At 34.1% G+C, this 13,329-nt stretch overlaps 1 protein-coding gene across 5 annotated transcripts in view; it reads right to left on the reverse strand.

The window, feature by feature from the left end:
• Positions 1 to 2,154: 2,154 nt before the first annotated feature.
• The window catches only part of LOC100925748 (zinc finger protein 665), a 29,855-nt gene continuing 18,680 nt past the window's right edge, over positions 2,155 to 13,329 (reverse strand). For all 5 annotated transcript variants that reach the window (XM_023495236.2, XM_012540480.3, XM_023495235.2 and 2 more), the window contains one exon: positions 2,155 to 5,308. In XM_023495236.2, coding sequence (XP_023351004.1) covers positions 2,742 to 5,308 — 2,567 coding nt within the window. In that variant the 3' untranslated portion in view covers positions 2,155 to 2,741. The remainder of the gene's footprint in view (positions 5,309 to 13,329) is intronic.

The following is a 13,329-nucleotide window of genomic DNA, read 5'->3' on the forward strand; positions in this document are numbered from 1 at the left end:
GGATTATAACCATAACAAAAATAATGATGCTGACATAATCCATTTATCAGCCTCACTGCTAAAAGTAAATTTTTATCCATCAATAGTGCCTCAAAACTGTGAGATGGGTCACAGCAGTCAAAATAAGGCACAACAAAAAAAGGTTTCAGCAGCTCATGCAAAAAATAACTGTTATTGTGAACTAACAGGAAGTGCTTGTTTACCTGGATGATATCTAACTAAAAGACAAGGACATAAGAGTACCAAAAAAGTGCCTAAAAACCACTAGCTTAAATGTGTGAGCAGTTAAGTACAAAACCTCTGTCAAATATGTGAGTCACATTGTACTATAATAGGAAATTTCTCTCTAAAAGAAACAGATATTACTATAGCTGGGAGCAAAATCTCACATGACCTCTTCAGAACTGAATAAATTATAATTTCATTTAATGACAAATTTTGCCAGTCAATTTGAGACATCATATTCGATAAAGTAGCCCAGGGATCTGTGCTGACCCCTAGGTTACATGGGTTTTGTTAATGGCTTAGAAGACAAAACTATCAGAAACCATAACAAAAACCCAAAAAGATCAATGATACTTGGAACCAAATGGTTGAGATTCCAAAAACAAAACAAAAAAAAAAACTTTATGTGTTAGAATATTAGTCCAAATTAAGATGACATTTTATAGTAACATGTAAATAAAGTCTTACACCTGAGTACAAAGGAGAAACAGTACAGCTAGAGTGCAGTTGATTTGAAACATATGTAAAGATCTGTGTGGAATATAGACTTAAGAGTCAAGTATCATGAAAGAATAGCCCAAAAATGCTAATTCAGTCTTAGGCTATATGAAGAGAAGTATAATCATCAAAATGAAGGAGATACTGCCATACTGTTAACACTGTCCAGACCAAATCTAGGGCAGGGATTCTAAAGTGAGGGACCACAAATAGGCTTCAGGAGGGCTGGGAACATGGATGGAAAAAATATTTTGATAATTCTACTTCAATGAGATAAATTTTCTTCATAATCCTAAGTATTTTATCTTTTGTATTTAAAAAACATTATTTTGAGAAGAGGTTCACAGGTTTCACCAGATTGCCAATGGGGTCCGTACAACCAAAAAAACTAAGAATTCCTAATCTAATCATCTTATCTTAAATATATCTTTCATCTCTGGATTATTCACCCTGAGAAATAAACTGCTCTGACTCATGAGAGCATCACACAGCCCTCTATATTTAGCTGCCTTAGTCACATTTCATATTCCATAATAGTAAGCTTGTCATCTTCACTGCCACCATATGCATACCCTTGTCCCCATATTCCTCACTGCCTGTTTTTCTAGCTCAGGAACCATGTTGAAAATTAATACTGTTACTGCTACTACCAAAAAACATGTCAATCAATTTCTCTATAGCTCCATTCATCCTTCTTGTGATTTCTCAATTTTCCTGGGAAAACATTCCTCTAAGCTGCATGATTTTAACCAATTAGAATGTCAGTTCCTTAAAGGCAGGGGCTGTCTCATTTTCACATTTGTATCTCCAGCACTTAGTATGTTTGCCATGTAGAAAATGTTTCTTCATTTATACATTTTGGGAACATCTTAATATTATCGGAGGGAATGTGCTATAATGAGCAACCAGGAAGGTGAAGGGCCTTTATTTCAAGACCAACTCATAAGGATAAGAGGAAAGAACTAAAGATGTTTCACCTGAAGAAAAAACTTCAGGGGTAGTGGTGATAGATGAATGACATAATAACTATCTTCAAATATCTTTCGTACCATCCATGGAAATTAAGCTTGTTTTTTCAGCTGTAGGTGAAACTAGGAGGAATAGGGAGAAGTTACTTTAAAAGGGAAAAAATGTGTCAAAAGGGTAAAAATTTGTTAATAATTAGCCCTATCCAAAAAATGGAGTCAGTTTCCTTGGGAGGCAGTAAGTTCTCCTTTTTAAAAATCTTAAAAGAAATTCCAAGTTGTAATCTGAAATGTTGTAGGGGCAATTTTGTTTCAAATGAAGGTTGAACTTGATGGCTTCTAAAATGCTTTCCAACTTTGAGGTTCTGTGACTAGCATTTTCCGTTATATATTTGCGCAGTTAAATTCCAGCATGGCATCTGGAATGAGGCATGATCTATTCATTACATTTATGGAGATCCTCACCAGTATGAATTAGCTTATGCTCTGTGAGTTATTTCTGCTAGATGAAGGCTTTCCCAATTTTTTTTTTAAATTACCCACCATAATGATGTCATGATATATTAAAAAAAAAAAGGTCTGACTTGGCCTGAAGGCTTTCATTTCATCCAAAGAATTTCTCTCTCCAGTATGAAGTCTCTTGTGATCCTCACTTTCTACTTATTGAAAGTTTACTCATATTCATTACACTATGTCCTTGCCTTCAGTATAAATTTTCTGATGTACAATGTTTATTTTTCCTCATGAAATCTTTTTCATATTCTGTACATTCATGTTTTGTCCAGCATTAAGTCTCATGTTTCTTAAGTTTATATAACTTTTTTTTTTAAATCCCACTCATTACATGAAAAAGATTTCTCAAATATGTATATTACTTTCCCTTCCAGCTGAAGGTTTTCCCATTCATTTGAATCACAGGGTTTATACCCATTATGAATCCCATGCTTCCAATGAACTATGTGAGGTTTTCTCAAATTTCACTATATTTTAAGGGTCTATAAGTACTGAATTATAATTATTTAAGCTCTGACTATAGGCTAGTGCCCCTTCATTTTATTCAAAGTGTTTCTCTCCCCTACAAGTTTTGTGATGCTTATTAAGGCTTCCCTTTTGGCTGAAGGCTTTCCCACAATGGATACATTTATAGGGTTTTTCTCCAGTATGAACTCTCTTATGTGAATTAAGGTTTGTCTTTTGGCTGAAAGCTTTCCCACATTCATTACATTCAAATGGTTTTTCTCCAGTATGAATTCTTTCATGTTGTAAAAGAGAAAAGCTATTCCTGAAGCCTTTCCCACATTCCATACATTCAAAGGGCTTCTTTCTAGAATGTATTATCTTATGCATTTTAAGATTTCCCTTTTGGCTGAAGGCTTTCCCACACTCATTACATTCATAGGGCTTCTCTCCAGTATGGCTTCTCTGATGTCTCAAAAGGACTGAGATGTGTCTGAAGCCTTTCCCACATACGTTACATTCAAAGGGTTTCTCTCCACTATGAATTCTCTCATGTTGTAAAAGATAAAAGTTATTACTGAAGCCTTTGCCACAAACACTACATGAATATGGTTTTACTCCAGCATGCATTCTCTTATGTGAATTAAGGCTTGCCTTTTGGCTGAAGGCCTTTCCACATTCATTACATGAATATGGTTTCACTCCAGTATGAATTCTTTTATGTGAATTAAGGCTGGCCTTTTGGCTGAATGCTTTCCCACATTCATTACATACATAGGGTTTCTCTCCAGTATGAATTCTTTTATGTGAATTAAGGTTTGTCTTTTGTCTGAAGGTTTTTCCACATTCGTTACATTCATAGGGTTTCTCTCCAGTATGGATTCTCTCATGCTGTAAGAGGGAAAAGCTATTCCTGAAGCCTTTCCCACATTCTGTACATTCAAAGGGCTTCTTTTTAGAATGAATTATCTTATGCATTTTAAGGTTTCCCTTTTGGCTGAAAGCTTTCCCACATTCATTACATTCATAAGGTTTCTCTCCAGTATGAGTTCTCTGATGTCGCAAAAGGATTGAGATGTACCTGAAACCTTTCCCACATTCAATACATTCAAAGGGTTTCTCTCCAGTATGGATTCTCTCATGTTGTAAAAGATAAAAGCTATTTCCAAAAGCTTTCCCACATTCATCACACGAATACGCTTTTTCTCCTGTATGAATCCTTTTATGTGAATTAAGGTTTGTTTTTTGGCTGAAGGCCTTTCCACATTCGTTACACACATAAGGTTTCTCTCCAGTATGAATTCTCTCATGTTGTGAAAGGGAAAAACTATTCCTGAAGCCTTTCCCACATTCCATACACTCAAAGGGCTTCTTTCTAGTATGAATTATCTTATGCATTTTAAGGTTTCCCTTTTGGCTGAAGGCTTTTCCACATTCATTACACTCGTAAGGTTTCTCTCCAGTGTGACTTCTATAATGCCTCAAAAGCACTGAAATATGTCTGAAGCCTTTCCCACATTCATTGCATTCAAAGGGTTTCTGTCCAATATGAATTCTCTCATGTTGTAAAAGGTGAAAAGTATTTCTGAAGCTGTTTCCACATTCAATACATTCAAAGGGCTTCTTCTGAGTATGAGTTATCATATGCATTTTAAGATTTCCCTTTTGACTAAAGGTCTTTCCACATTCACTACATGAATATGGTTTCACTCCAGTATGAATTCTCTTATGTGAATTAAGGCTGGCCTTTTGGCTGAACGCTTTCCCACACTCATTGCATACATAGGGCTTTTCTCCAGTATGAATCCTCTTATGTGAATTAAGGTTTGCCTTTTGACTAAAAGCTTTCCCACATTCATTACAGTCAAAGGGTTTCTCTCCTGTATGAACTCTCTCATGTTGTAAAAGGGAAAAGCTATTCCGGAAACCTTTTCCACATTCCATACATTCAAAAGGCTTATTTCTGGAATGAATTATCTTATGCATTTTAAGGTTTCCCTTTTGGCTGAAGGCTTTCCCACATTCGTTACATATATAAGGTTTTTCACCAGTATGACTTGTCTGATGTCTTAAAAGAACTGATCGGTGCTTGAAGCCTTTACCACATTCATTACACTCAAAGGACTTTTTTCCATTATGAACTACCTCATGGATTTTTAGGCTTCCCTGCTGTGTGAAGGCTCTCCCATATTTATTAATTAAGTAAGGTCTCTCACCAAAGTGAGCTCTCTTCTGTTCATATAGGCTTCCTTTCTTTCTAAAGCCTTTTCCAAATTCATTACATTTATAGAGTACATCTCCAGTATGATTTTTCTCATGTTGCCCTAAGAAGTATTTACTGCTGAAGACTTTGACACATAAATTACACTTATATGGTTTATCTTCAGTGTGAATTCTTTGATGTTCAGTTAGGAAAGTTTCCCCATATTCATTATATTCAAAGGGATTCTTGGCAGTAAGAAATATTGTATGTATTTTTAGGTGTTGATTCTGACCGAAGACTTTCCCACAGTCATTACAGCTACAAGGTGTTCCTCCAGTATGTATTTTTTGATCTTGATCTAGATCATTTTTACTGTTGAAGGCTTTCCCACATTCATTAAATTCAAGTGGTTTCTCTTCAGTATGAAGTCTTCCAAATACATTATATTCATGAAGAAAATCTGGGGGAAAAAAGGGTGTCAATATTCAATGCTCTGTGATGAAAGCAAAATGGAAAGGCTTCAAGGTGAAAATAAAGAAACGAATGCTGGAAAAACTCAGCAGTATCCTTGTTATAATGTAGATGACTGAGAACACAAGAAAGGGAAGAAAGACCCTTGGTGATGGGAAACAAGCAATATATGTCTCTTTCAAAATAATGAGAACCATGACCTATGATGTTGACACAGTTCCTTGTATCCCAAATTATCATGATACAGATTAATAGGTGATGACACAAGACCACCCACTAAGTGTCCAAGGAAGAAAAGACCTGAAATATTTGTTACAGACTTCCTCTTCATGGATATAAAGTTGGCTATTTATCAGTAATATTAAATATAGTGATATCTATTAACTTCCAGGAAATGAATCTGAAAAATGACACATTTGCAAAACTAGTCAAAACTTGATGATTACTATCTAATTCTGGTGATTCATGAAGGGATTAATGGGATTTCCTACATAGTATCACAAGGAATTATTGAAGTCCTGAGCAAAACCAAAGTCTCTAGGAGTAAAAGTAGTGTTTTTATTCATCTTACTATTTAAAAAAAAAAAAAGGCAGGAAAGTAAAAGAAAAAATAGATTTTAAAAAAGAAAATCTGGTTATGAAGGCAGAAATAGAACTGTCCTTCTACTTCTGGAATAGATTCAAGTACTGTAATGACATGATCCTGATCATGGATTTAATGAACCGTAAAAGACCTGGCAATAGAAATCTTGGTCTCAGATAGATATACATATTTATATGTATATAAATATGTACATATAAATATACAGATTTAATTATAAGCAAGGGAAGCAAAAAGATAAATTTGATTTTTCAGGTCAAATATAATCTTTCTCCAAAAAATGGAAGAATGGTGTTATAAATTATAAACCAACAAGCTTTCCTTCAATTCCTGATGAAATTTTAAGGTTATTTGATTAAAGGCAGAGTTACTGAAAATCTGGAAAAGGAAAGAGTCAGAATGGATTAATCAAGAAAAAATCCTGAAATATCTTCAACCAGAGGGAAGATTGTGGGAACTGAGTGTGGATAACAACCCAGTATTTTCACTCTTTTTGTTATTGTTTGCTTGCATTTTTGTAGAGAGCCACAGATAGTGGGGGAACTCTGGGTAAGGTATAAGACCCTTCAACCCAGAGGGAATCTGCTGACAATGTCTAGTTTGGCTCCCCATCTCCCCTTGAGGCATTTCACCCTTCTTGAGAAGTCAAGTGGGGGCGTGACCACCTGTGTTCTACTTGAAGCAAGGGATACTTATAGTAAAGAAGCATTTACATATCATTTTTTTCCTTTTTGATCTGATTTTTCTTGTACAACATGATATTTGTGGAAATATATACAGAAGTATTGCACATGTTTAACATATATTGGATTACTTGTCCTCTAGGGGAAGGGGTGAGGGGAGAATTGAAGGAAAAAATTTGGAACACAAGGCTTTGCAAGGGAGAGTGTTGAAAATTATCTATGCATATACTTTAAAAATAAAAAGCTTTAATAAAAAAAAAATCCTAGAATATTAACTTAATTTCTTTCCTGACTATATTAGACCAATGAGAGTCATAGTAGAAAGAATAGATGCCTCAAAATCAGAATGACACATAACTTCAGTGCCCTAAGTAACTTTCTAAAATTATATGTTCTAGTAGTACAGATTGGTAACTACTAGAACTTATAATTTTCCTTCTGGGAAGCAATTTACATGGATGAAATTATGTTTGGACCAAAGTAAAAACAGTTAAGGTAAACATTACTGATGACTTGGCTGGACTTTTTTCCAAAGTATCAGAAGAAATCTTTCATGTTATCTCTATGGCCATGATGGTCAAGACCACAGTAAGGTAGATGTAGAAGTCACTGAATGACTAAAATCTACTGATCTTCAAAGTCTTCCTGCCAGTTTAAGAAACAATTACCTAGTGCAGTGATCTCCAAAATCAGGTGTACTCACCTGAAATGTTGTTCGACACAATCCACCGAGTATGGAGCTGAATCGTGATTTCACTGGTATTAAAAACTCTCTCAACCCCCACACTTATACAACTTTTATCAATCGATACGCAAGCCTTTCTCTGTAACTTCTAGTCTCAGAAAGCTTTCAAGGCTCCTGGGAGGTTAAATAACTTAGCTAGCATTCCAGACCTAATGTGTCAGAAGCATAATTTGAACGCAGACCTTCTTGGGTCAGCAGCAAGTTCTCTTATCTTTTATCACCACCACTTCTGAGAAGGGAAATATTAAAATTTCTCTTTATACTAAGCTTTACAAATATTCAATATGCACACTGATATTAGTGTCCTCACACAGCATCACCTTCAAATGGTATATGTTACATACAGGACATCCTGGGAAGAATACTTTCATTCATTTGTTTGATATCAATATAATTCAGTGTACTGCAGTCTATGCTCAATTGAAATTTATTTACAGAGTAAATGATTAAGTTTTTACTAAACTCACAAAACAAATATCTTCAAAATTTATTCCTCTAAAGATACTATTGCTAAAAAGATAATATTAATAATGTGAAAACAAGTGACCAATAAGAAAATGAATAATGTGACATCTCTATTCCTTGAATAAGCTCTTCATGGGTCATATTATGAAGCAAATGTTAAAAATTAAATCTGACAGTCACTCCAAAAACTTATAAACTATTGAGATTGGGTGAAATATGGAATAACAAGGAAAATTAATGAATTGACTATTCTTTGAAAAGGAGAGAAAGTCAACATAAATAACAAATTTGAAAATACTATCAAATTTACAAATTCAGTGCTATCCCAAAATATCAATGGCGTTCTTTACAAATTTAAACAAAATTACAAAATTCATTTGTAGGAACAAAAGATCTAGAATTTTAAGAAAAATAAGGAAAGTGGAAATGAAGAAGAAACAGCACTTCTTGACCTAAGCCTGTTTTATAAAAAAGCAATTAAAAAAAAGCTGCTGATACTGGTTAAAAAATAGAAAAGGATATTAATGTTAAAGACTACATAAAGATGACACACAAATAACTGAGTGTTCAGTAAATCTAAAAACACAAATTACCTAATTGTGACTCACTTTGCAACTAGAAAATGGTTTGGCAGAAATCAGGTGTAGAACAACAGCTTACACTACATTTCATAATCAATTCAAAATAAATACATGATCTGATTAAAGATCATCGCATAAAAAAAAATTTAAGAGAATCATATCACAAAACTTTCACAATTGATAATAAAGGAGAATTCTTAATTTGTAATTGTCTTAAATAGAGACAATTACAAAAGATGAAATAGATTATTCTGACTATATGAAATCAATAAGCTATGAAAGGAATAAAATTAACCCGAGAATAAAAAGAGAAGTCATTTACTAGGAGGAAAAAAACCTTTGTATCAAATATGTCCAACAAGGGAGTGATATCCATATAGACAACTAAAAGAAATACATAAGACCAAAAGCCAAGCCCCAATGGATAAATTATTTAAATACATGAACAAGCCTTTCTTAAAAATAAGTGTATATTGTAAACAATCATATGAAGGAATACTCCAAATCATTAATAGGATAAAGGGAAAAAAAATTTTTTTAGTCCTAAGTTTTCACTTAGAAAACTGATAAAGATGACAAAAGATGAAAAGTCAATATGCAATGGATTATGGAAAAACTGGCACAATGATGAATCTGTGTATTATGCAAAAGAAATTACTAGAATGTACATACACTCTGACCCAGACATTCCTTTCCTAAGTATTTCCTCTAAGAAATCAGTGACAAAATTCAGGCCCTATACATACCAGAATACAGCAGCACTTTTATACTACTTTTTGTGATAAGAAAAAAAAAAAAAAAAAGCTAACAGAGTAGGTGTAAATCAATTTGGGAATAGATAAACACATTGTGGTGGATTAACAGTCTTTACTCTGATCATGTATGAAGAGATAGATGATGATGCTCTTTTGCCCACAAATGCTTCTTCCAATCCCTCCCAAATTCTACTCCATCATTAATATACTTATTGACATTACTATACTGACACACTTTGTCAAATGATCAGGTGTTACATATCCTATCCTAGCTTTCTTTCTCTTACTTTCAATGTTGAGCTATTATCAACTCTCCCTCCCTACTCCCTACAAATTCACTCACATCTTCTCCATCCTTAAAAACCCCTCATTTAATCCTACCATTCCCACTAATCAGAGTCCTCTACTTATCCTTCCCTTTGGCTAACCTCTTTTAGAAAAGTTGTCTAATTTGCCTCCACTTCCTTTCCAAACCCTTTGCAATCTGGCTATCCACCTCCTCACTTCACTGAAACTGCCCCATCCAAAGTCACCAGTGATCTCTCCACTGCCAGATATAATATAGCTTCCTTGACTTCTCTGCCGCATTCAACCCTGTTGATCATTTTCTCATCCTAGATAAGTTCTACTTAACATTTGTTTCAAAAAGAGAATTATGATTTAACAACTGAGATATTAAGGAACAGTCTGAGTATAATGCAAATTTCAAGTTGGTTTAAACATGATTTCTTCTACAAGAAACATCAAGAAGGCAGAAAACTGCCCAACTTCTCAGTAATTCCAACCCACTTCCACAAGCAAACGTCAGGTCTTTTTCAAAATGCAAGATTTATCAGATCTTATAGTGCAGCAAGAGCTGAGATCAGCCCCCAAATTCTCCTCTATACGACTTCCACCACAGCCAAAGTCCTAAGCCCATGAAGGTTCTGCCCTTCAGCTCACATAGCGTCAGGCTGAGGATAGCCACTATTAATTGTACTATTTATGTATTTCTTTATCATTTAACATGTATAAAACTTGGGTACCATTTTTTATTAAGTTCCTTTTTTTTTATGTATCATTGATGACATTTTTGAATGTTGTACCTCTAACCATCATTAAGTCCTGTGGTTTTCATTGCACAATATTATTGTACTTTTGGGGAATACTTATGTCAATCTTTAAGAGAATTAATTGTACTTTCATCTCTATATTATTATATACATTATGTCATATTATAATTATATTGTACTGACTGTACTATTATAATTGTATATATATTAAAGTACTATTATCATTATATAATTATATTATGCTAGTTTTTCAAGGAAGATATATTATTGATTACATGTATCACTCATACATGTCATGGGGCATTTTTTTCCCCTCTAAATTACCTCATTTGAAAATCTCATCAGCTAACAGGGGACTATCTCTGTGCACCCAAATTTATAAATCCAGCCTTAATTTCTCTACTGAGCAGTAGTTCATCACCAAATATCACTCAGGCAATTCAAACTGGATACATAAAGGGCAAAGGAGACAAGCCTGAACTAAATTAAAATGTAAGTGAAAAATACTTTACAAAATAAAAACCAAATAAAACAAAGCTAACATTCTATTTTAAAATTAAGTCAATACACAGTCCACAAGGATTAGTGGTCCCATTTCTCTGTGTTTGACATCACTTCTGTAGAAATCTCAACTTCAACACTTTGGAAACCAAACTCTCCTCTCCCTTCCAAAAAATTACACATACACACCAAACACCATTTTTCTTCTTAATTTCCCTATTAAGGATACCACTATTCTCCTCAATCTCCTCTCACTGATTTACATGGTCAATCCATGGCCAATCTCAGTATTTCTCTTAGATAGAGCCACATCTGTCCACTCACATACTATTCTCAGTCCCTCTCATCTGGAATATTTCAGCAGTTTTCTAACTGCTCTATCTCCCTCAGGTCCCTCTCTACCAACACATCTTTTTACTCATCTATGAAGGTGTTCGTTCTAAAATATAAGTCTTATCACATCAGTCTCCTGCCCAATGAGCTCCAATGGGTCCATATTATCACCAGAAACAAAGGAAAAAAACACATATTTTACACTTACAGCTTTTGTCGACCTGGTCTTTTCCTCCCATCCTGGTCTAATCTTGACGCTCCTCCACACACTTTACAAATCAGTCACAGTGACCTACTGGCAGCTCTTCCCCCTTTATCTCTGCCTTGGTTTCCCTGGTTTCCTTTGCAACAACTCCAGTACAACTTCCTATAGAAGACCTTCCCTGAATTTACCTTATAACCATTCTGTATATAATTTTGCATGCTAATTACATGTTGTCCCCCCCCCCCCCCCCGCCATTAAATCTAAGTCTCTCTAGGAAAGGGATCATTCCTGCCTTTTTTGTTTTAATCCTTCCAGCTCAGACCAGCATCTGTAGCTATGTCAGCATGTAACAAATGCTTACTGACCGATGAATATAATAGAGTATTACTGTGCTATAAAAAAATAAAGACTAAAAGGAAGCATTGGGAGACTCATGAACTGATACAAATTGAAGTAAGCAGAACTATAAAAACAACATTCAGAATTATAACAATGCAAATGGAAAGAATAACAACCAAATAAGCATAATTCGATGGCATGAAATTATAATGACCAAGTATGGCCCAAATTAAGAATTCAAGAAGACACCTCCCCAGCTCTTTTGCAAAAGTGGGGGACTGTGAGTGTGGGATACTGCATACAATGTTAAAACCCACGAGTGGGTTCAATTTATTGAGAATATAAACTCGTGATGACTTGTGTTTCCTTAGTACCTTTCTTCTAAAGATTTCAGAGCACTTACTGTCTCTTATCTGTACTATAACATTGCATATAATGTTAAAGTTTTCTGATGTCTTTGTGTAATAGGACTTTTTCTTTCTTGCTTTTTCATACTTATAAGTCTGATGAAAATTTTATATCTATATGTAAAAATTTTGTCTCAGTTGAGAACTTCTAAATCCAATGTTTAAAAAAAGATGATGTAACTTTGAATAATTCTCAAAAGATAAAAAGTTATTAGCCATATTTGACCAATAAATTATTTTTTTAAAAAAACTCTGAATAATTGGTGAATAGGACTAAAAAAGTAAGCATCATGAAGAAGTACAATCAATGAAGCACAATGTACCTATTTATCTTTCTGCTTTATATTTCCTACATTTATTCCGGTATTATCCTTCTTCAACCCTTCCAGAAGGTCATAACAAAGATCTTTATTTAAAAGAGGAAATCTAGAAAAAATTCAGCAAAACAAATCAATAAATTGAAATAATTTTATTTTACATGTAGTGATCCACAACTATGGAAGTTTCTTCTCATTTATCTTCTTTGGGGGCCAAGATTGGTCTTTATGATTCCTGCAACATTCTATTTCAATAGGGCAATTGTTTTGTGGCACTTGCTCTCTCCATATGCACTGTTGTGTTTATTGTATCTCATTTTCCTGGCTCTGCTGACTTCATTTTTGCATCAGTTCATATTAGCAATTCTCATGCTTCTCTGTATTCATCATGCTTATCAAAAAGCACAGAATCATATTCATGCATCATTTGTTTATCCATTCCCCAATCAATAGCCATCTATCAGTCCTCTGCTACCACAAATATTTTGATGGAAAGAGGCCCTTTCTTTCGGTTGATTCTATCTTAGGTAAACACTTAGGAGTGGAATCTCTAGGTCTGAAGTGAAAACTCTGTCACCTTTTCTGCAAAATTCTAAATTGCTTTCTAAAATGAAGTTTCACGGCTCTATCAACAATCCATCACTGTGCCTGACTTTCCACAACTTTTCAAACAATAACTATCCCTATCCTCTGTCATCTTGGTCAACTTCCTGAGTAAGGGGTGGAATCTAAGTTCTATTATTTGCATTTTTCAAATTATTAATGATTTAGAGTATTCTTTCATATAGTTATCAATATTCTGCAATTCTTTTAAGATATATTTGTCTATATCCTATGACCACTTATCCACTGGGAAATAGCTCTTTTTAATGTTAGTAGTCTACATTTATCTTGAATATCAGCTCTTTATCAAAGATATTTGATTCAAAAATTTTTCCAGTCAACCATTTGACTGGGAAAAATCTTTATTGCATTAATCTTGTTCTTTCAATAGATTTTTATTTTCAAGTATAGAAAATTATCTAT

Source organism: Sarcophilus harrisii, chromosome 2 (genome assembly GCF_902635505.1).
Source record: "Sarcophilus harrisii chromosome 2, mSarHar1.11, whole genome shotgun sequence".
Lineage (NCBI taxonomy): Eukaryota > Metazoa > Chordata > Mammalia > Dasyuromorphia > Dasyuridae > Sarcophilus > Sarcophilus harrisii.